General features: G+C 43.4%; 2 protein-coding genes across 5 annotated transcripts; one reads left to right on the forward strand and one right to left on the reverse strand.

Moving 5' to 3' along the window:
• The first annotated feature begins 71 nt into the window (after positions 1 to 71).
• Positions 72 to 18,857, forward strand: cep135 (centrosomal protein 135). Of its 4 annotated transcripts, none has more exons than XM_021599429.2 (24): positions 72 to 352; positions 712 to 839; positions 954 to 1,144; positions 1,315 to 1,482; positions 1,660 to 1,801; positions 7,512 to 7,725; positions 7,923 to 8,138; positions 8,242 to 8,307; positions 8,509 to 8,659; positions 8,776 to 9,017; positions 9,173 to 9,328; positions 13,906 to 14,124; positions 14,344 to 14,495; positions 14,595 to 14,710; positions 14,818 to 14,972; positions 15,079 to 15,134; positions 15,260 to 15,428; positions 15,589 to 15,699; positions 15,906 to 16,091; positions 16,314 to 16,505; positions 17,380 to 17,582; positions 17,710 to 17,814; positions 17,947 to 18,102; positions 18,279 to 18,857. In XM_021599429.2, exons 2-24 carry the CDS (start codon positions 727 to 729, stop codon positions 18,298 to 18,300), a joined length of 3,501 nt encoding a protein of 1,166 aa, XP_021455104.1. In that variant the 5' UTR covers positions 72 to 352; positions 712 to 726; the 3' UTR covers positions 18,301 to 18,857. The 4 variants fall into 4 exon arrangements, with proteins under 4 accessions (XP_021455104.1, XP_021455103.1, XP_021455101.1 ...); XM_021599428.2 differs by having other exon boundaries at positions 73 to 352; positions 16,296 to 16,505; positions 17,947 to 18,125; XM_021599426.2 differs by having other exon boundaries at positions 73 to 352; positions 16,296 to 16,505.
• A 90-nt stretch (positions 18,858 to 18,947) lies between these two features.
• Positions 18,948 to 22,678, reverse strand: chst14 (carbohydrate (N-acetylgalactosamine 4-0) sulfotransferase 14). Its single transcript, XM_021599432.2, has 2 exons — positions 22,222 to 22,678; positions 18,948 to 20,126 (listed from the first exon to the last, which is right to left on the reverse strand). The coding sequence occupies exons 1-2, from the start codon at positions 22,513 to 22,515 to the stop codon at positions 19,299 to 19,301; spliced, it is 1,122 nt and encodes a 373-aa protein (XP_021455107.2). The 5' UTR covers positions 22,516 to 22,678; the 3' UTR covers positions 18,948 to 19,298.
• Between the last annotated feature and the right edge of the window lie 446 nt (positions 22,679 to 23,124).

Consider the following 23,124-nt stretch of genomic DNA (forward strand, 5'->3'; position numbering starts at 1 on the left):
ACTGGCACAGGTTCAGGTGACATGTGTCTCGTTTCCATGGAGAAGTTAAAGCGAAGTGGGATGAGCTTCGGCGCCATTTTCAAACTACTTTACCGCCGACAGAGAACAAGCTAGCTAGCTAGTTCAGATCAGGGCGAGTCGAACGACAGCTTTGCATTCATGAAAAATCCATGTACTGACTGACCACCTTCGCAAACCTCTACAAGGTGTTCCACCTGGCACATACGTGAGAGTCTCATGCAGTCTTTTCAGCGTTGTTTGTTCTATAACTTTGTTTACAGAAGTCATGTCAACAATCACAGCTAACGTTAGCTAACTAAGTTAGCTATCTAGCTAACCGGACCGTAGATTTGTGAGTATAATTTAGCGACTAACAATTGATGAAAGTTTACTGGCAAGAATATATAAGTTCGCTATAGCAAGCTAGACTGTCACTGAAATCCTGTTTTTCCTTTTGCCATAACTTTACCTGGCCTGAACGACCTAGCTAACGTTAGCTAGCTGCAGCTTGATAGGATGAATGAGCTGGCTAACGTTACTTGCTCTGGTGCAATAGTAGCCCGTTTCAGTTGTCAATGCACTACCAGTCCATCTTTGGCTAGTCCAATAGTATTGACTAACTATGTAGTCAATAAACTGTAGTCAGCAAATAACTCCATCTGTGGTTATAGCTAGTTTATCTCCGAATCTTTACTATGTCCTGTTTTGTAGACTGCTGCAGCAACAATGAGCACCAATGCAGAGAGGAAGTTTATCAACCTTCGGAAACGTCTGGATCAACTGGGATACAGACAGCCTTTGGGAATCGAGACCCTGCCACTGGTGGAAAGATTGTTCAGGTAAATACATATTCACCTCTGGGACATGATAGTAAATTACCAGTTGTATAGGGAGATGTTATTGCGTCCCATGTTATAGTGAATGAGGTTTGTGTGTTTCTGCCTCTATTGCAGTGATCTGGTCCACACCACAGAAAGTCTGCGCAATGCCAAGCTCAATGCAGGGAAGACTGAGAAAGAAAGCCGTAATCTAGATGCCCTCCTGGAGCCATACAAGACGGAGAATGCCCGGCTGGTCCGGGAGAACAATGAGCTGCACCTTGGACTCCTCAAACTCGGGGAGGAGAAAGAGCGAGTAAGCAGAGGTATCAGTCCACACAATGCCACTCAGTGAAGCAGTAGTCCATTCATATATGAATCCCACTGTCCTCTCGTAACAGAAATAACTGGTCTAACCCATTCATTTTTACTCCTTCTGTTATCACTGGCAATACATATATTTTGATATGAAACCTGTCACTGCCCTTTGTCTCAGAGCTCAAAGCCTACATCAGAAAGCTGGACCATGAGACATCAGACCTGAAGTTCCTTAACAACCAGTATGTGCACAAGGTCCGCTCCCTGGAGAAGGACAGCAAGGCCAAGACGGAGCGCATTCAGCAGCTGCAGGAGAAGAACATGCAGGCTGTGGTGCAGACACCAGGTAGGACATAGACCCAACATCCACTGGCATCCACCTCATACTTCTATTACTCACCCACAAGTTATTCACTCAAGTTCTTAAGCTAGAGCACCACTACATGTCCTGTTTTTCTAACGTGTACATCCAGCCTCTATACAACCACACACCAGGATGTTTCCATTAATGATGATTTGGCAGGAGGGAAAAAGCACAGCATTCCTTTCAGACGTCAGCGGATGCAGATTGATGACCTTATCCCGCCCTCCTCTGGCCCCACTCAACCTGTGGCGCAGCCTGATGACCCGTACATTGCAGATCTTCTGCAGGTGGCTGATGACAGGTGGGATACTCCTTGTAGCTGTTTAATCACTTTCAAGCTATTTATTTTGTATTTATTTAAACATATTAACAATGTACAATTAAATAGTATGCTGGTGCTATTCACATCAAGATGCATCAAAGGGATATTTGCAATGTTTTAAATTTGTAATAACTAGGGGTGTAACAGTTCACCAAAGCCACGGTTCAGTACGTATTGTGGGTTTGGGGGTCACGATTCGCTTTCGGTACAGTGGAAAATTCAATTCCAGCCGTTACTGTAGTTAATATTTATTTATTTAAGAAAATAGAAAGTATTGGTGTTCCTGATTGTGCTCTCATCAGGTATATGGAGCCATATCAACACTTAGTATTTTCTTAAATCAAAATGCACAATTACTCAATAACAACACTAAAATAATGTGCAATATGCATGTGAAATAAATATGTAAACATGATTCAGACATTGTATAGGCTTATGCTATAATGTTTTCTTACAAAGAGAAAAATATGTGCATTTGTGACTCTCATAAAGGAGGCGTGTCTGTAGCGCGGTACTTCTCATCTCCCACTCCGGGGTAATGTAATGGGGCTGTCACAGCTTCTCTGTAGCCTTGGAGGTCCATACATCCATTAGGGGCAGCAAGTTGCCTAATAGTTAGAGATTTGGGCCAGTAACCGAAAGGTTGCTAGATCGAATCCCTGAGGTAAAAATCTCTAGTTCTGCCTCTGAACAAGGCAGTTAACCCACTGTTCCTAGACGATCATTGTAAATAAGAACTTGTTCTTAACTGACTTGCCTAGTTTAAATTGTATATATAAATATATCTGTAGTAAGCACAACACAGGGTGCATTGGCCAATTCATTGATAACTTCGAATTTGGCTTGCTTTCTAGGCTATTGAGTGTAATACCTGTGTGCTGAAATGGGTGCTAGGGGGAAGTTTACAGTGCCTTGCGAAAGTATTCGGGCCCCTTGAACTTTGCGACCTTTTGCCATATTTCAGGCTTCAAACATAAAGATATAGAACTGTATTTTTTTGTGAAGAATCAACAACAAGTGGGACACAATCATGAAGTGGAACGACATTTATTGGATATTTCAAACTTTTTTAACAAATCAAAAACTGAAAAATTGGGCGTGCAAAATTATTCAGCCCCTTTACTTTCAGTGCAGCAAACTCTCTCCAGAAGTTCATTGAGGATCTCTGAATGATCCAATGTTGACCTAAATGACTAATGATGATAAATACAATCCACCTATGTGTAATCAAGTCTCCGTATAAATGCACCTGCACTGTGATAGTCTCAGAGGTCCGTTAAAAGCGCAGAGAGCATCATGAAGAACAAGGAACACACCAGGCAGGTCCGAGATACTGTTGTGAAGAAGTTTAAAGCCGGATTTGGATACAAAAAGATTTCCCAAGCTTTAAACATCCCAAGGAGCACTGTGCAAGCGATAATATTGAAATGGAAGGAGTATCAGACCACTGCAAATCTACCAAGACCTGGCCGTCCCTCTAAACTTTCAGCTCATACAAGGAGAAGACTGATCAGAGATGCAGCCAAGAGGCCCATGATCACTCTGGATGAACTGCAGAGATCTACAGCTGAGGTGGGAGACTCTGTCCATAGGACAACAATCAGTCGTATATTGCACAAATCTGGCCTTTATGGAAGAGTGGCAAGAAGAAAGCCATTTCTTAAAGATATCCATAAAAAGTGTTGTTTAAAGTTTGCCACAAGCCACCTGGGAGACACACCAAACATGTGGAAGAAGGTGCTCTGGTCAGATGAAACCAAAATTGAACTTTTTGGCAACAATGCAAAACGTTATGTTTGGCGTAAAAGCAACACAGCTGAACACACCATCCCCACTGTCAAACATGGTGGTGGCAGCATCATGGTTTGGGCCTGCTTTTCTTCAGCAGGGACAGGGAAGATGGTTAAAATTGATGGGAAGATGGATGGAGCCAAATACAGGACCATTCTGGAAGAAAACCTGATGGAGTCTGCAAAAGACCTGAGACTGGGACGGAGATTTGTCTTCCAACAAGACAATGATCCAAAACATAAAGCAAAATCTACAATGGAATGGTTCAAAAATAAACATATCCAGGTGTTAGAATGGCCAAGTCAAAGTCCAGACCTGAATCCAATCAAGAATCTGTGGAAAGAACTGAAAACTGCTGTTCACAAATGCTCTCCATCCAACCTCACTGAGCTCGAGCTGTTTTGCAAGGAGGAATGGGAAAAAAATTCAGTCTCTCGATGTGCAAAACTGACAGAGACATACCCCAAGCGACTTATAATCGCAGCAAAAGGTGGCGCTACAAAGTATTAACTTAAGGGGGCTGAATAATTTTGCACGCCCAATTTTTCAGTTTTTGATTTGTTAAAAAAGTTTGAAATATCCAATAAATGTCGTTCCACTTCATGATTGTGTCCCACTTGTTGTTGATTCTTCCCCAAAAAATACAGTTTTATATCTTTATGTTTGAAGCCTGAAATGTGGCAAAAGGTCGCAAAGTTCAAGGGGGCCGAATACTTTCGCAAGGCACTGTATATTCTCAACCACCTAGAATGGGCGCGTATCAACTGCTATAAACATACCTATCCCTCTTGTAATTTCTTTGGCGCAGAATCAGCTACGACGAGCTGCTTGAATGCAAAGGGGAAACGAAGCTGTGTTGTTTCCGTCTTGCTCCAGTGGTAGGAATACTGAAATGTAGGCAGCTGCACAATCTATTGTCATTGAACATTGGCAAATACTGTTACATTTTATCCACAACTCTCTGTCCATCACTGTTGTAATCTACTGGGAAGCCAAAATGTTCCCAAACTGGATATCTAAACGATGATGGAGGATTCTCCTGGTTTAACGACCCCACCACTCGCCATTGTACAGAACTAGTTCCCGGCTGCGTGTCACAAAAGGACAGTTTGAAATGCACCAATTTTAAGATTTTAATTGTAATTGCAATCAGCACATAGGCTCTAGTTGTTTTAACGGAATAGCCTGAATTGTTTTTATTTTTCAGCTGAGATTTACTCGAGGCATACAAAGGAGCGCACTTGACTATCTAATCTATTGTCTTGACGTGACTTTCATTAATGTGATGACTGCTATTTATTCAATCCACTAACTATGTTTAATTGTTACCCGATTAAATTAATAATGTAACAATTAACTCATTAGGAATTTGTGGCACTACGAAGAAGTTGTTTAACGAGTTACCATTTCCCGAAAATCTAGAAGATATAAGTTAAAACAGTATATTGATAACTGTCACTTATTAATCATTACCTTATATCAGTTCTCATTCTGAACAGTCATAACCTTCTTGGCTCTGCATGAACCCCAACCTTTGTTGATTATTCAGTACTACACAAATTGGTTTAATTATTTATTTACTAACTAAATAATAATAGAATACACATACACACTTACGTTACAAAAGATCCAAGTGGACTGACAAGACATGACGGCTTGTTACATCATAGATGGGAAGGGGGAAAAAGTGAGAGCGAAAGAGACACTTATCGTACATTTGGAAACTACGCTCACAGTAACCATTTACTTTGCACACGAACCACCGCCTGTTTTGGAATAAGAAGTAATGAATGTATTTACGTGTGGATGTCTTTGTTCGTTGTATATCTTTGTTGAAACCAATCAATTCTTTTATAGGAAGGGGTCGATTGGTGTAAGGCTCTGGTTGTCCACCAGAGGTCACAATGTCCTTCTTAGTTGTCCTGGCTTCAATGGGTTGTTTCCTCAGAGCAGCTACTTAGATGCACCAATGCTTGTCTAAGATGCGATTTTTCTCTTTCACACCTCGTGTCTTTAGTCAGAGTTTGAAGCACTTTACACACGCAGCTGCAGACTGGCGGTACCCTGGTCTGGTAGGTGAGGTTATCTTCACCTCGTGTTGGTTCACCGTTTCAACCATTTCCCACATGTAGCTAACGCTCCACACATTTCTGGTCTGGTAGGTGAGGTTATCTCCTTAGAGTTTCCAACCATTTCAACGTATGGACCACGGTCTCACGTCTTCTGGTATGAAATGTTCATTCTTACCCAGTCCTTTTAAGCGCTCTGGTTGAAAAGGGCGGTTCCATCATGCTGACAAGCTCTCTGACCTTATTCGGGGCATGGCTGTGTTGCTGTATAATCAAAAACTATGATCTCGTTAGAGAACTAAAATTACATTCCTATCTTTTCAAAAATAGTTTCAACCTTTTGCATATTGTCTACACCACGTATTGGATGGAATCTTGACATAAACAGTGCGTACACTTTCCAAGTTACAGTATTTTTGTTATACCATATACAATTTGTTAATCGCATCACAAAACAGACATGTTCCATAGACCACTTCCCACATTTGGATGTTAGAAATATTGTTGCAGTGTTCACTTTTGGACGTTAAGAGTTTTTTGGTGGCAAAATGTCTCTAACAAAGCAGATTCCAATCTTGATACTAAAGAGCAAGAGCGGGTTCTCTGCTGCATAAAATTTACGATTGCCGTGAGGTGTCATAAAACCGGCCCAGCCCCCCCACTTCTGTGGTGAGAGGGGTCTGGTCTTCGTCAGCCATTTGCCAAGCTGATCTGAGGCCTTGGATCCTCAGCCAGGAGAGTCATGACACTATCGATCGTGTCCAAAGCATTAAGAACACCTTCCTAATATTGAGTTGCATTCTTTGAGGCATGGACTCTACAAGGTGTCGAAAGTGTTCCCCAGGAACGTTGGCCCATGTTGACTCCAATGCTTCCCACAGTTGTGTCAAGTTGACTGGATGTCTTTTGGGTGGTGGACCATTCTTGATTCACATGGGAAACTGTTGAGCGTGAAAAACTCTCGCAGCGTTGCAGTTCTTGACACAAACCGGTGCGCCTGGCACCTACTGCTATACCCTGTTCAAAGGCACTTAAATATTTTGTCTTGCCTATTCACCCTGCCTCTTCACCCTATGAATGGCACACATACACAATCAATGCTTAAAAATCCATCTTTAACCTGTCTCCTCCCCTTCATCTATACTGATTTGAAGTGGATTTAACAAGTGACATCAATAAGTGATCATAGCTTTCACCTGTATTCACCTGGTCAGTCTGTCATGGAAAAAGCAGGTCTTAGTGTGTGTGTACATACATACAGTGCATTCGGAAAATATTCAGACCCCTTGACTTTTTCCACATTTTTTTACGTTACAGCCTTATTCTAAAATGGATTACACACACACGTCCAGCTCTAGAAAGAGTCTTGGTGGTTCCAAACTTTTCTATTTAAGAATGATGGTGGCCACTGTTCTTGGGGACCTTCAAAGCTGCAGACAATTCCTTTAATCTCATGGCTTGGTTTTTGCTCTGACATGCACGGTCAGCTTATATAGACAGGTGTGTGCCTTTCCAAATCATGTCCAATCAATTGAATTTACCACAGGTGGATTCCAATCAAGTTATAGAAACATCTCAAGGATGATCAATTGAAACAGGATGCACCTGAGCTCAATTTCGAGTCTCATAGCAAAGGGTTTAAATACTTATGTAAATAAGGTATTTCTGTTTTTATATTTTTCGCTTGTCATTATGGGGTATTGTGTGTAGATTGAGGATATATATTTCTTAATCCATTTTAGAATATCTATCTATATACCCCCCCCAGTCCAATACAATATGTGTACCATTACACTCCTAGTAATAACTTGGGATTCATTTTACCCTAGGATCCAGGAGCTGCAGCAGGACGTAACCAAACTGAAATTAGACCTTGAAAGAGCTCAGGGCGGTATCAAACACCTGCACATACAGGTTGAGGAGCGAGACAAAGAGATTGAGCGTCTTAGTCGAGCACTTGATGGAGGGCGTCCTTATGATGTCATCTCCCTAGAGGCTCAGACCATCAGCAATGAGAAACTGATTGCCCACCTTAACCTGCAGGTAAGAACTGAAACCTGACCCACTTCACACAATGGGTATTACCCACACATTGAATTGATCTCCGCAACCTACCCTCAAATTGAAACTGACCACAAATAACTTACTTGTTTCTGTCGACACCAACAACCATCAACTCAGGCTTGACAAAGTCCTTTGAGCACTTACCACACATTGACCTCTCGGTGTCGTGTTCCCAGATCGAGTACCTGCAGGAGACTAACAGGACTCTGGAGCAGAAGGTTCAGGGGTTGCAGCAGAGGAAGCAGGATGCATCCACCGAGGTGGCGGACCTCAGTGCCAAGAACCAGGAGTTGTGTCAGGAGCTCACCCACATAGACCACCTGGCCAAGCAGCTGGAGAAGGACAAGGACCTGGTGCTGGAGACTGCTGACCTGGAACTACAGGAGGCCAAGGTGAGAAGGGAGGAAGAAGATAAATGGGAACAGGAGGAGTACTGTATAAAGACAGACAGAGGGTTCAATTTGAGGAAAATCTGTGGCCTGTTTTTCTCCTCAGAAAGAAATCCAAAAGCAACACCGAGCCTTGGAGGACTTGGAAGATGTAATCACAAAGTTAAGAAGGGTATGACTTTTTATTTATTTATTGGGCTTAGAAAGGCTTGTAGCCTTCACGTTCCTGTTAAAACTTAACGTCTCAATGACTAGAGAATGTCTATCTGTTACAGTACCACATCAGATAGTTGTTAAAGGGAAACTTGAATCTGTGCAGCATTTTACTCACAATATCATAGTTGTATCTGACTCCTCTGACTGGATGTTTTAGGACCACGCTGAGGGAGACTACGAGAAGGACCGTCTGAGGAACCAGCTGGGGGAGCTCGGGGAGCAGAATGAGAAGATGGAGGGACTGGTGAACTTCCTGGAGGAAGAGAAGAGGAGGCTTCAGGACAAACTAGAGAAAATGACTGATGCTGGTGAGTAGCAATGTTTTTCTCCTGTTTCACTGGAACTTTGAGACTCAAATGTCTCTCATTGATTATAGTTGGCCTGAGCTGGCCTAAGCCCAACTGACTCTGGTTGCTGTATCTAGATAAAGAGCTGGTGCTTGAGCTGGAGAGCATGAGGTCTAAACACGGTGTGTGTGGGAAGGACCGCTCCCCATCTCGCCTGGACGCATTTGTCAGGAGCCTGGAAGAGGAGCGGGACTATTACCGACAGGAGGCTGAGCGCTACCGCAGGGCCAGGGGACCAGGCGTCATGGACCACACCAACACCCGCAGCAGCCCAGGCAGGGGCAGGAGCCCCAGGGGGAGAACAGGCTGGCATGGCAGGGTGAAAGAGCCAGCCATTTATACTAATGCAAAGAATACATCGTTATGTTCTTATTTAATGTATATACGTACATAAACTCATGGTACTAGTAAGCCTCTTATATCATTATTTTGTTTGCATGTATGGTAAATCATTTATTTTTCTGTGTTATTTAGGGGGACAATGTTGATTTGGAGCTCTCCCGGACAGTGAAGGAGAGAGATGAGCTCCAGGCTGTACTGCTGGGTTTTGAGAGACACATGGAGGACATCCAAACCAACGTCAAGGCCCTTACTGCTGAGCGGGACCAGCTTAGTTTACAGTGCAAAAAGGTGAGACAGGCCAGGACGTGGCATATCAAATGAAAAAGATTGTTTCAGTGTAGTACCAAACATTTAAAGTCTAAACATACCTATCAATTCAGGTGTCAAATACACATCTTACACCCTCCTCCGTTGGATCAGTATTTGAAAGCCAGTGTCTATGGCGGGGGCACTCAAGTACTACTACTGTCCGGTCACACACATTTCCTTGATGGCAAAGGTCTGGATGGATATTGTCATATAATAATCATGTTTATCGGTATAGTAACAAACTCCAACCTCATGACCCCAACCCCTCTTGTTGGCGGAGAGAATTTTGTTTTAAAGCTAATTTCCTGCAAATCTACCCTTTTTTAAATGTTTTTTTTTACACTTTTTCTCACCAATTTCCCCAACATGAGAACATATGAAAGCTGGTGGTTCAATATTCCCAGTTCTTCAATATTCCCAGTTAGCGTCTCACCTACCCTAGAGAGGTTAACGTCCCACCAGGCCAACATCCGGTGAAACTGCAGAGCGCTAACATTCTAAATACACCATTTGTTATAGTAAACATTCTTGTAAATACATGTATCTTACATAATTTAAAAGATGAGCATCTTATTAATCCAGCCGCTGTGTCAGATTTCCTAAAGGCTTTACTGCGAAAGCAAACCATGCTATTTTCTGAGGACAGCTCCCCGCACACACAAGTATTACTAGCATTTTCCAACCAAGCATTAGCGTCACGAAAGTCAGAAATAACAATAAAATAAATCGCTTACCTTTGAATATCTTCCTCTGGTGGCAATGCCAAGTGTCCTAACTACACAGTGAATGTTCGTTTTGTTTGATTAAAATCCATTTTTATAGCCTAACACGAAACATTTGTAAACCGCTTGCGTCGTGATTTCCGTCTCATTCAACTTTGGACGAAGCGTTCGTGGTAATTACACACACTAAACAAACGTTTATCCAGTCATGGTTGGTTTCATTGCAATCCTCTAGTTGTTACTAACACAACCATACGTGATGGTTCTTTTCCCGGGACGTATTGACCGAAACAAACCGATTTGAAGACACCAATCAATGACCTCATTGCGCACCAATGGTAGGACCGGTCTATCGTTGATTGACTGTATTTTGGCCCAATGACCACTGATCATCTTGAAATCTAGCTTGGAAGATAGCCAATGAGTTGAGGTAAACGGCAATATGTAATGGTTATACGTTCGAAGACCAGCCTTTGTCGTAATCTCTGGCGTAAAAGAGGTTCATTCGCCATTGCAAATCCTACTTGAGTGTTACGCATAGCAGTACATAGTCAACTGCATTTTCAGCAAGTTTATATATTTAAATTATGGCGAATAAATCAGGAAAAGCTAAAACAAAGTCTAGGTATACAGATTTAACCCAAATTATAGAGGAAATTGATAGAGAAAGCGAGACCGAGTAAATATTTACCCTTGTTATTTAAAAAATAATAATAATAATATTTTTTATATGTAATTTTTTGGTGTGTGTTAGAATAGCATTTATGTATTTTGTATATAGTTATTACCTTCCAAATGTATCACTGTACCAATTCGGCCACTTTGGTACATTTGGTTACATTTGTGTGGGACACCTGGGTGACTTCATGCTCAATGTCATGTAGCTCGCTAATTTTTTCATGTAGCTCGCTCATTTTCAATGTCATGTAGCTCGCTCAAGTTATCTGTCTAAAACTTTGCTAGTGGCTACCCTGCCGAAAGATTGCAACGGTTGCAAGTTCAAATCCCCGAGCAGACAAGGTACAAATCTGTCGTTCTGCCCCTAAACAGGCAGTTAACCCACTGTTCCTAGGCCGTCATTGAAAATAAGAATTAGTTCTTAACTGACTTGCCTAGTTAAATAAAGGTTAAAAAAGTTCTTAATTAAAATCATCCCCAGCATCCTATCTATATGTTTGGCTGTTCTTGGTCATTTGAAATATGATGCAGCAACAATAAAGAACAGAAAACATATGTTATTTCCTTGTATTTTCTTCTATCAGATCTATTGTGTTATATTCTCCTACATTCAATGCACATTTCCACAAAATTCAGAGTGTTTCCTTTCAAATGATACCAAGAATATGCATATCCTTGCGCCTGGGCCTGAGCTACAGGCAGTTAGATTAGGGTATGTCTTTAGGTGGAAATTGAGAAGAAGGGGGGTACCCCAAAGAAGTTAAGAAGTTTTGGGTTGTAGTTAATTATAGGAATTATGCATCGACTATTTCTCTCTATCATTTGTATTTCATATACCTTTGACTATTGGATGTTCTTATAGGCACTTTAGTATTGCCAGCCTAATCTCGGGAGTTGATAGGCTTGAAGTCATAAACAGCGCTGTGCTTCAAGCATTGCTAAGAGCTGCTGGCAAACGCAGTAAAGTGCTGTTTGAATCAATGCTTACGAGGCTGCTGCTGCCTACCACCGCTCAGTCAGACTGCTATATCAAATCATATACTTAATTATAATATAATAAACACAGAGAAATACGAGCCTTTGGTCATTAATAAGGTAAAATCCGGAAACTATCATTTCGAAAACAAAAATGTTTATTCTTTCAGGGAAATACGGAACCGTTCCATATTTTATCGAACGGGTGACAACCCTAAGTCTAAATATTGCTGTTACATTGCACAAACTTCAATGTTATGTCATAATTATGTAAAATTCTGGCCAATTAGTTCACAGTTCGCAACGAGCCAGGGCGGCCCAAACAGTTGCTGTTGATGTTTATGGTTAGGTACAGTTGAAGTCGGAAGTTTACATACACTTAGGTTGGAGTCATTAAAACTCGTTTTTCAACCACTCCACAAATTTCTTGTTAACAAACTATAGTTTTGGCAAGTCGGTTAGGACATCTACTTTGTGCCATGTGGCACAAGTAATTTTTCCAACAATTGTTTACATTTACAACAATTGTTTACAGACAGATTATTTCAATTAATCACAATTCCAGTGGGTCAGAAGTTTACATACACTAAATTGACTGTGCCTTTAAACAGCTTGGAAAATTCCAGAAAATGATGTCATGGCTTTAGAAGCTTCTGATAGGCTAATTGACATAATTTGTGTCAATTGGAGGCGTACCTGTGGATGTATTTCAAGGCCTACCTTCAAACTCAGTGCCTCTTTGCTTGACATCATGGGAAAATCAAAAGAAATCAGCCAAGACCTCAGACATTTTTTTTAGACCTCCACAAGTCTGGTTCATCCGTGGGAGCAATTTCCAAACGCCTGAAGGTACCACGTTCATCTGTACAAACAATAGTACGCAAGTATAAACACCATGGGACCACGCAGCCGTCATACCACTCAGGAAGGTGACTCATTCTGTCTCCCAGAGATTAACGTACTTTGGTGCGAAAAGTGCAAATCAATCCCAGAACAACAGCAAAGGACCTTGTGAAGATGCTGGAGGAAACGGGTGCAAAAGTATCTATATCCACAGTAAAACAAGTCCTATATCGACATAACCTGAAAGCAAGGAAGAAGCCACTGCTCCAAAACCGCCATAAAAAGCCAGACTACGGTTTGCAACTGCACATGGGGACAAAGAGTGTACTTTTTGGAGAAATGTCCTCTGGTCTGATGAAACAAAAATAGAACTGTTTGGCCATAATGACCATCGTTATGTTTGAAGGAAAAAGGGGGAGGCTTGCAAGCCAAAGAACACCATCCCAACCGTGAAGCACTGGGGTGGCAGCATCATGTTGTGGGTGTGCTTTGCTGCAGGAGGGACTGGTGCACTTCACAGAATAGATGGCATCATGAGGAAAGACAATTATTTGGATATATTGAAGCAACATCTCAAGACATCAGTCAGGAACTTAAAAGCTTGGTTCGCATATGGGTCTTCCAAATGGAGAATGACCCCAAGCATACTTCCAAAGTTGTGGCAAAACGGCTTAAGGACAACAAAGTCAAGGTATTGGAGTGGCCATCACAAAGCCCTCACCTCATTCCTATAGAAAATTTGTGGGCAGAACTGCAAAAGCATGTGCGAGCAAGGAGGCCTACAAACCTGACTCAGTGGTGATCCTAACTGACCTAAGACAGGGAATTTTTACTAGGATTAAATGTCAGGAATAGTTAAACTGAGTTTAAATGTATTTGGCTAAGGTGTATGGAAACTTCCGACTTCAACTGCACATTTGTGCAACGATTGTGCTTTTTTCGCCAATGCGCTTTTGTTAAATCATCACCCGTTTGGCGATGTTGAAGTAGGCTGTGATTTGATGATAAATGAGCAGGCACCGCATTGATTATATGCAACGCAGGACAAGCTAGTTAAACTAGTAATGTCATCAACCATGTGTTATTAACTAGTGATTATGTGAAGATTGATTGTTTTTTATAAGATCAATTTAATGCTAGCTTGCAACTTACTCCTTGCAGCCACAAGGTCCTTTTGACGATGCACTCGTGGTCAGCCTGACACGCAGTTTTCTCGTGGATTGCAATGTAATCGGCAGCCAAAAGGCAGATTACCGTTTTATGAAAACCTGAAATCGGCCCTAATTAATCAACCATGCCGATTAATCGGTCGACCTCTAATATCTGTCTTTACTGTAGGTTCAGGAGGAGCTGAGGCGGGTCCGTACAGGATCAGAGCTGTCCACAGAGGTCCTGAGGCTGAAGGAGGAGAGGGAGCAGGCTGATGCTGTCCTACAAAGGATCACCTCTGAGAGGGACACACTCCGAGAGAGATTAAAAGTTGCCCAGACCTGTGCTCTCACAGACCGAGAGGAAGAGGAGCGGAGGATCCTGAACCTGGAAAACACCATCAAGACTGTGAGACTGATCAACTTCTCACCAAATCAAAGCCAAATGATCCTGTCGCAGTTGATCATATTACTTTTTGTAGATAGAACACCTTACACAGATTTTACAACCACCGTGTACTGCGCTGTCAATCATGTCTGCCTCTGCCATTATTACCACCTCAGCTGATCTTACATGCATGATGTACCAGGAGTAGAGTGTGTTATGGTGTGTGTTTTTGGTCCCCAGTTGGAGAGGGAGCGTCTGGACCTGCGGTCTCAGGTGTCAGTGCTGAAGGATGGCAGGGTGGCTATAGAGGAGGAGCTGAAGGCTCGCTCCACTGCCCTGGTCCACACTGCAGAGGAGATGGCCCAGCAGAGAGCTGAGTCCAGCGCACTACGGTACTGTCTGTCGGTGTCCGTCTGTCTTTCTTTGTGTGGATGTGATGTCATTTATGTAATGTAGTGATGGGAAATGGCTAATTCCCGCTCTATGTTCAGGCTGTTGCAGGAGCAGATGGAACAGTCTCTGTTTGACACACAACACAGGCTCTCTGTGAAGACCAACGAGCTCCATGCTGCCCACCAGCAGATGGAGAAACTGGAGGAGAAAATAGGTGAGGGGTTTGTGGATGCAGGGGTTAGTTAGACCTGGATATCTTACACACTGTTTCCCTTTGTTTATTCTGAGATGCTTTTTTAAATAAATAAATACTTCCATCAGCTGAGCTGAGTCGCCATGGCTCCACCCAGAGAGACGGAGTTACTGTGCTCCAGAAGACTGTCTCTGCTCTGGACAGGGAGAAGGATGCTCTGCAGGATGACGTGGACCAGAAGACTGAGAGCCTGGCCCTGCTACAGGATGAGCTGTCCAGGAAGGTAGGGCACTAGATACCAGTGACTGGCCTGTACATGTTAGAGGGACTAGAACTATAGGATTAGGCAGTCCTGCAGAGTGAGCACTGTTCCGTCTCTCGTTCTGCAGGAGAAGACACTGGAGGAAGTTAAACTTACTGTTAAAGACATGGAGAACTCCCTAGAGTAAGTGTACACTCTTCTTGTGTGTTTTGAGTTGTCTGTTTGTGCATTTGTGTGAGAGGCATGTCTACCGAATATGTGTGTGTGTGGCGAGCGAGTGGATCAGTGATATTGTGTTGTACCTGCAGTCAGCTGAAGGGGGCACTGAGCAGCCGTGAGCGGGAGATAGCCAGTCTACGCAGACAACTTGACTCTGCCCAGGAGGAGCTGTCTGGAGTGGGGAGAGACCGAGAAATCGCCCTGCGAGAGAACCGGAGACTACAGGATGACCTAGCCACTATGACCAGGGAGAACCAGGTACAGAGCACAGTTGGATAACAGAGCTTTTGTGAACCACAATAGACGTATCTAACTTGGGGGCACGTTTACCCTACAAGTTATTTTATTTAATTGGGATGCAAACATTTCATACATACTCCGTTTTCATGGGTCTCATTTGCACGTGTTGTGTGTCTAGGCTGTGCATGCCGAGATGGAAGAGGCTTTGCATGAGAAAGACGAGCTGAAGATGAGAGTTCACTCCTACATCTCAGAAGTGGCCAGGATAGAGAATATAATGCTTGCGAAGGTAAGCAGTAACACTCTACACAGCAGTAGTATATTCACACTAGATGTTTCCCTCAAAGGGATTGTATTCTAGTGTAGATATTACAGTTGGATTATTATGTATCTACTGGAATTGATAATGGCTGTTTTCCAGTGTTTAGCCATCCTCCAGTTGCTATGGAGTCCTTCCAATAGTTTTTAACTGATTTAAATAATGTTGTCTTCCAGGAGAAGGAGAACAGGGAGATGCTGGAGCGGTTCCGGATGGCACATGGGGAGTCAGAGGACCGGGAGCTGAAGCTGCAGCACGCTGAGGGCCTCAACAACTCCATCCGCCTAGAGCTGCTCTCCTCAGACACAGAGAGACGACACCTCAGAGAGACTGTGGGACATCAGGAGAGAGAGATCCAGGAGGTGAGACTGGGGGAGGGGGGCAATGTGGGTGAAGAAAAATGCTGTAGATAAAGCTTAAAATGGGTAGAGTTTGAGTTTTGTTTAAAATGTCCAATAGCTTATGATATCTGTTCTTGCCTACCTCTACCCAATATCTACTGTACTGAATTCACTTGCATTGCTGCAATTGGTGACGAGGATGCCTGTTCTGTCCCAACCTTATAGCACATGAATGCCCTGCAGGCGTACGAGGCCCAGGTGTCGTCCCTGGCCCGGGGCATGTCCCGGCTGGAGGAGGAGCTGCAGGCGGCCCGGGGGGAGAAGACTGTCCTGCTGTCTGACCTGGCCTCTGTCAGGGAGCTCTGTGTCAAACTGGACTCAAGCAAAGAGCTCAGCACGCGCCAGCTCACCTCCAAGAGCATGGAGCTGGAGAGGGTGAGCAAACTGACTGCATCTCAGTCCTCCACCCTTTTCTTTTCCCTTCATGAATTTAGCAATGGTGGAAATGTACACCACACACGTGTGTATGTGTGTGTGTGTGTGTGTGTGTATGTGTGTATATATATATACATACATACACACACACACACACACACACACACACACATACACACACACGTGTGTGTGTATATATATATATACATACACACACACATACACACACATACACACACACGCGTGTATATATATATATATATACACACATACAAACACACGTGTGTGGTGTACATTTCCACCATTATATATTTAACTCAGCAAATATGGACTTGGTATTTTACCAAATAGGGTTATCTTCAGTATACCACCCCCTGAACTTGTCACAATACAACTGATTGGCTGAAATGCATTAAGAAGGAAAGAAATTCCATAAATGTACTTTTAACAAGGCACAGCTGTTGATTGAAAATATTTCTAGGTGACTACCTCATGAAGCTGATTGAGAGAATGCCAAGAGTGTGCAAAGCTGTCATCAGTGTGGCTACTTTGAAGAATCTAAAATATATTTTAGATTTTTCAAACACTTTTTTGGTTACTACTTGAGTCCATATGTGTTATTTCATAGTTTTGATGTCTTCACTATTATTCTACAATGTTGAACATAGTAAAAATAAAGAACCCTGGAATGAGTAGGTGTGTCCAAACTTTTGACTACACACACACACACACACACAATGCATGTACCAATAAGTTGCGATACAGGCCTTACAGGCTAAATGCAGGAACCTCAGCTATAAGAAAATGTGCCCTGTCTGTGTAGTGTCGACTCTGCCTTTCATTGTCTGTCTATGAGCGTGTGCTGCTCTCGTAGGTGACAGGAGAGCTGGAGGACGTGCGCTCGGAGGCAGAGCTGATGAAGAAGCAGCTGGCCAGTGAGAGGCTGACTGTCCGTAACCTAGAGACACTTCTCTCCTCCAATCGGCAGAAGGAGTTCCACACGCATTTGAGCGCCAGCGAGAGGGAGTCGGAGCTGAAGGTTCTGCGGGACAGACTCGCCCTAGCTGACAGCAAAACGTAAGTGAAGGTCCTAAAGAATCCTCGAGCCAACGAATGTACTTCTTCACAGACCCACTGATTACACACAATCTTGAGTCTTACTGATTTAATAAAGATAAGTAACTGTGTGTGTGTGTGTGTGCAGGGCAGGGCATGCCAGGGAGGTTTCACTACTCCGAGGGAAAGTCTCTCAGCTGCAAACAGAGATGGACGTGCTGAAGAGACAGCTGACCACTGAGCGCTTTGAGCGGTGAGCTGAATGACTCTATGTGCCCAGCTTATCAGTCACCTACCTCAATAATCCAAATGTTTGTTTGCGTGTAATTGAAAAGGCTAAGAGCTACTATCTGTCCCTCATGCCCTTGTTGTCTCTCTACCTCAGTGAGAGGGCTGTGCAGGAGATGCGCAGGCAAGGTATGTCTTTCTCCTCACTGCGGAGCTCCTCCCCCCTGAGCAGATCTCTGAGTCCCCGTCCGCCCTCCCCGGAACGGTCCATCCTGCGAACTCCAGAGCGCTCTACCGACCGGTCACCAGAGAAGTGAGTTACACTCACAATACTACGTACGTGCTTGCACAGACACATCACACCACTTCCTACTTTTATATCCATTCTGCAATCACTGCGATCCCCTAGCATCTATAAAACAGACTTTATAGATCACACTGATTTGTATTCAAGCCTGTAATTGATGCAACTTCCCTTTTCCTCCACAGAATTGTGAGCTTTAAGGAGTAGAGACACCCGACAGACAGGGAAATGAAGGAGCTGGAGTGAGTGCGTGAGAAGCCTGTAAGGGTATCAGTTTGGACGCATCACACAAACGATTCACACACAACTTAGCAACTCTTGTGTCCAACAAAAATGCTTCTAATGGTCTAAAATGCCACCGTCCTTCTCTATGAAGGATGCAATAACTTGGATCAAAGTTGAAATCATGCCGTCCTCTCACCAGAGACAATTGTTTGAAGAATTTGATTGTCTATATTATGTTTCTCCATGGAAAAAAAATAGACTAATTGAGCTACTAATAGTATTGTCAAATTGAAGTGTACCTTGGAGGTACTGTACATTTTCTGCTTATACTTGGGAGATCCATAGGTGATTGGACTGAGATACTTTTACCAAATGTATTTATAAGAAACTGGACTTGGTTATTAGACCACTGATAGGAGAATAGGTCATTAGTTCAGCTTTGTGTTCTGTGGTATTTTTACATGTTTAATGTTACATATTATTCCCATTATGCCTAAATTAATAACTTATTCCTTCAAATAAAGTTTTGTACAAACAAATTCACTGAACTCGTCTGTACCTAACATCAGAGACAACACATAAGAGATTTCCATAAAAGTGTAGAGGAAAATGTATATACAAAATACAAATGTGTTATTGGGGCTTTAATACTTTGTTGGGTCGTTGTTTGGTTGAAGCCCAGATGGAGTGCACAGTAATTAGAGCAATTGGACAGTAACAGTTTAATTACTTAATTGATTTGCTTCAGTAACATCCTCTTTCCTTCTAAAAATACAATTCCTTTCGAGTTCAGTGGTTTTATGCATATACTCAAACACACAATTCATATTTCCCAATGCTGTAACATCTAATGTAAAAAGTAACATATCAAAATACTGCTTGTTCCCTCAGAATAATAAAAAAGAAAAAAAGAAATGGCAAATGTGTAACAAGATGCTGTAGAAAAATAATATTTCCAAGTATAAAATACCATCTTGCAGTTAATGTCTGCAGTACTCAGTGGTTGTGTTGGGGAAGGGGTAAGTAAACAGGGAAAAGTCTAGAATATACTTGGGCAGGAGTTCCCTGAGAAGCTTCTGAGGCAGACTGCATAGGTAATAGTGCAGCGTCTCCTTGGTGACAGGCTTGTACCACGTCTGTCGCTCAGGGAAGTGGACGTGTGGAGGTGCACTAATACGCTGTAGCACATAGTCCGCATCACTCTCCAGATGCTCATAGGAGCCAATGAAGTCATAGGACACGGCACATGGCTGACACAGGTTGTAGATGGGCATCCAGTGCTCATTCATGCGGTCCACATCCTCATCCAGCAGGTAGCGCACAAACTCAGCAAAAGTCACATCATCCCCAGCCACTGCTGTATCCTTGGCATGGCCCTTTCTGTAGCGCCTGATGATCTCGGCACCGTACTTCTCCTGGTAGGCCTTGATCTCCCCAAACTTGTTCCTGTAAGCGGAGAGAAGGCGCTCCATGGGTTCCCTGACAAACATGAACTTGAAGTAGTGTTTCAGCCTATAGCGGATCTCCTCAGGCTTCAGGGAGGACAGGAAGAGCAGGTCACTCTTGTGGTTCATCTTGATGTTGACGTCCACGTTCTCTAGAGCCCCACTCAGGACCTTCAGAACCCTCTTCCAGTTGGAGCAGGCCACCTTGGGGACGTAGCAGTAGAGGAAGCGGTGCTCGTCGTTCACCAGGATGTGCTGCAGCAGGGTTTTCCTCTGCAGGGGGCTCAGGGACCACACACTGTGAGGCATGTTCTTCTGACCACACATGGTCCGGATGGTGCGGTTACGGATCTCCTGGAGAATCTGAATGGGGTTTGGGGGAGATGTAAAAGAAAAAAAAAATACATTTTAAAACTAAACTCAGCAAAAAAAGAAACATCCCTTTTTCAGGACCCAGCCTTTCAAAGATAATTCGTAAAAATCCAAATAACTTCACAGATCTTCATTGTAAAGGGTTTAAACACTGTTTCCCATGCTTGTTCAATGAACCATAAACAATTCATGAACATGCACCTGTGGAATGGTCGTGAAGACACGGACAGCTTACAGACGATAGGCAATTAAGGTCACAGTTACAAAAACTTAGGACACTAAAAGAGGCCTTTCTACTGACTCTAAAAAAACACCAAAAGAAAGATGCCCAGGGTCCCTGCTCATCTGTGTGAACGTAAAGGAGGCAAGAGGTCAGCAGATGTGGCCAGGGCAATACATTGCAATGTTCGTACTGTGAGACGCCTAAGACAGGACTGCCAGCTGAGCGTCCTCGCAGTGGCAGACCACGTGTGACAACACCTGCACAGGATCGGTACATCCAAACATCACACCTGTGGGACAGGTACAGAACAACAACAGCAACTGCCTGAGTTCCACACAATCCCTGCATCAGTGCTCAGACTGTCCACAATAGGCTGAGAGAGGCTGGACTGAGGGCTTGTAGGCCTGTTGTAAGGTCCTCACCAGACATCACTGGCAACAACGTCACCTATGGGCACAAACCCACCATCGCTGGACCAGACAGGACTGGCAAAAAGTGCGCTTCTCTGACGAGTCGCGGTTTTGTCTCACCAGGGGTGATGGTTGGATTCATGTTTATCGTTGACACCGAGGCCTGTATTCTGGAGCGGAATCGATTTGGGGGTGGAGGGTCCGTCATGGTCTGGGGCGGTGTGTCACAGCATCATCGGACTGAGCTTGTTGTCATTGCAGGTGTAACAGTATAACTTTAGACCGTCCCCTCACCCGGGCGTGAACCAGGGACCCTCTGCACACATCAACAACAGTCACCCTTCAAGTTCTGAGAGCAAGTGACGTCACCGATTGAAACGCTATTTAGCGCGTACCACCGTTAACTAAGCTAGCTGTTTCACATCCGTTACACAGGAAATCTCAACGCTATGTGTTACAGGGAAGACATCTTCCTCATGTGGTACCCATCCTGCAGGCTCATCCTGACATGACCCTCCAGCATGAGAATGCCACCAGCCATACTGCTCATTCTGTGCATGATTTCCTGCAAGACCGGAATGTCAGTGTTCTGCCATGGCCAGCAAAGAGCCCGGAACTCAATCCCATTGAGCACGTCTGGGACCTGTTGGATCGGAGGCTGAGGGCTAGGGCCATTCTCCCCCAGAAATGTCCGGGAACTTGCAGGTGCCTTGGTGGAAGAGTGGGGTAACATCTCACAGCAAGAACTGGTTGGCAAATGTGGTGCAGTCCATGAGGAGGAGATACACTGCAGTACTTAATGCAGCTGGTGGCCACACCAGATACTGACTGTTACTTTTGATTTTGACCTCCCCCCTTTGTTGAGGGACACATTATTAAACTTCTGTTAGTCACATGTCTGTGAAACTTGTTCAGTTTGTCTCAGTTGTTGAATCTTGTTATGTTCATACAAATATTTACACGTTAAGTTTGCTGAAAATAAACACCGTTGACAGTGAGAGGATGTTTCTTTTTGTTTGCTGAGTTCATGTAAGACATTTAAGATAATAGTACAATATCACCCGTGTCAATCTAATACCTACACAACATGTTATGATATGCATTCCATCAGAGTAGACCACCAAGATAATGCTTCCCATGAAATGTTCATGGGCAAACGGCACTTGATTTCTATTAAATATCTGTAGTGCTCAAGCAAGGCCTAACATTTCATCACGAGATGGCATCATGTACTTTTATATAAATAAAATGACTTTGAAGTTATAGCCTACATTATTTGTTGACACAAAGTGTCCTGTGACAAAAACATTAATGGAGTAATAAGTCCTTTAGTTATTTGGTTATGAATACATTTGTCGGCCTAAGGTATTTTAAAGTAATATTCTTCCAAAACATGTCCAGCCAAATCGAGTGGTGGGCTACTGGGAATCTACACACCGTGGCTTCAATTTACCTGGGATTCTGCGTCCACAGCTGGATCGAGATTTCGGGCTTGTCTGGGGTAGCCTGACCTCTTGCTGTATCCCAGAGGTGGTGGTGTCTCCATACTATTCAGCATTCCTTTCTCTATCATGAGCAGAAGGCCCCCGGACGCCACGATCACAGCGAACGTCAGCACCGATGGCAAGACAGTAGAGCTGCGGCGTAAAGAGCCGGAATTCACAGTTTTTCTGAAGTTTATCACGGACCCGCTCCTGGCCCCTCCAGCCTTTTTCAGTCCGAAATCTTGGTTTCGCGGAGGCATCATCGATCTCTGAATGATGTCCGTTGGATATGTGATATATTGTTTTTATGAGGAGAAAAAAGTGTGTAAACTACCACGTACACATATCGTATTCTCAGTAAAGTAGGCTGCTACTACCAAAAATACTCCTGTTCCTGTAAAAAGAAGAAAGCGTCGGTGGGGATTGTGGGAACTGTAGTTGTGGAGTATATTTTGTCCCGCTGGGTTTGGGAGGGAGCAGGGAAGGACTTTACGAATCCAATGCCGACTCCTACTGGAAGCCCAGCCTACCTACAGTTGTAACTCGTTTTCAGTTTATAACTGCATTATGAATGTCTGTCTTTCCAACAGCAGTTTTGCACATGGATCTGATAAAGAAGTAACATTTTTGTATTATTTTAGGCCTATTTTTTTTTAGGGTGGTGCTAAATCATTGGAATCGTCTCCAACTATGGAGGCCTTTATGCTTCGTGAATTGTGGAAGCACCCACTCATTGGTCATTTTGCAAGGGCTGGCTCAAGATGCACAAAGAAGTCAGTCATGCCAGTCTTGCCCCACAGCCAACGAACAATAACGGTGTCACGTATGTCCTCCATATATAAATACAGAGAGAGCGCATATTCGTCACATCA

This window comes from Oncorhynchus mykiss, chromosome 30, assembly GCF_013265735.2.
Source record: "Oncorhynchus mykiss isolate Arlee chromosome 30, USDA_OmykA_1.1, whole genome shotgun sequence".
Classification (NCBI taxonomy): Eukaryota; Metazoa; Chordata; class Actinopteri; order Salmoniformes; family Salmonidae; genus Oncorhynchus; species Oncorhynchus mykiss.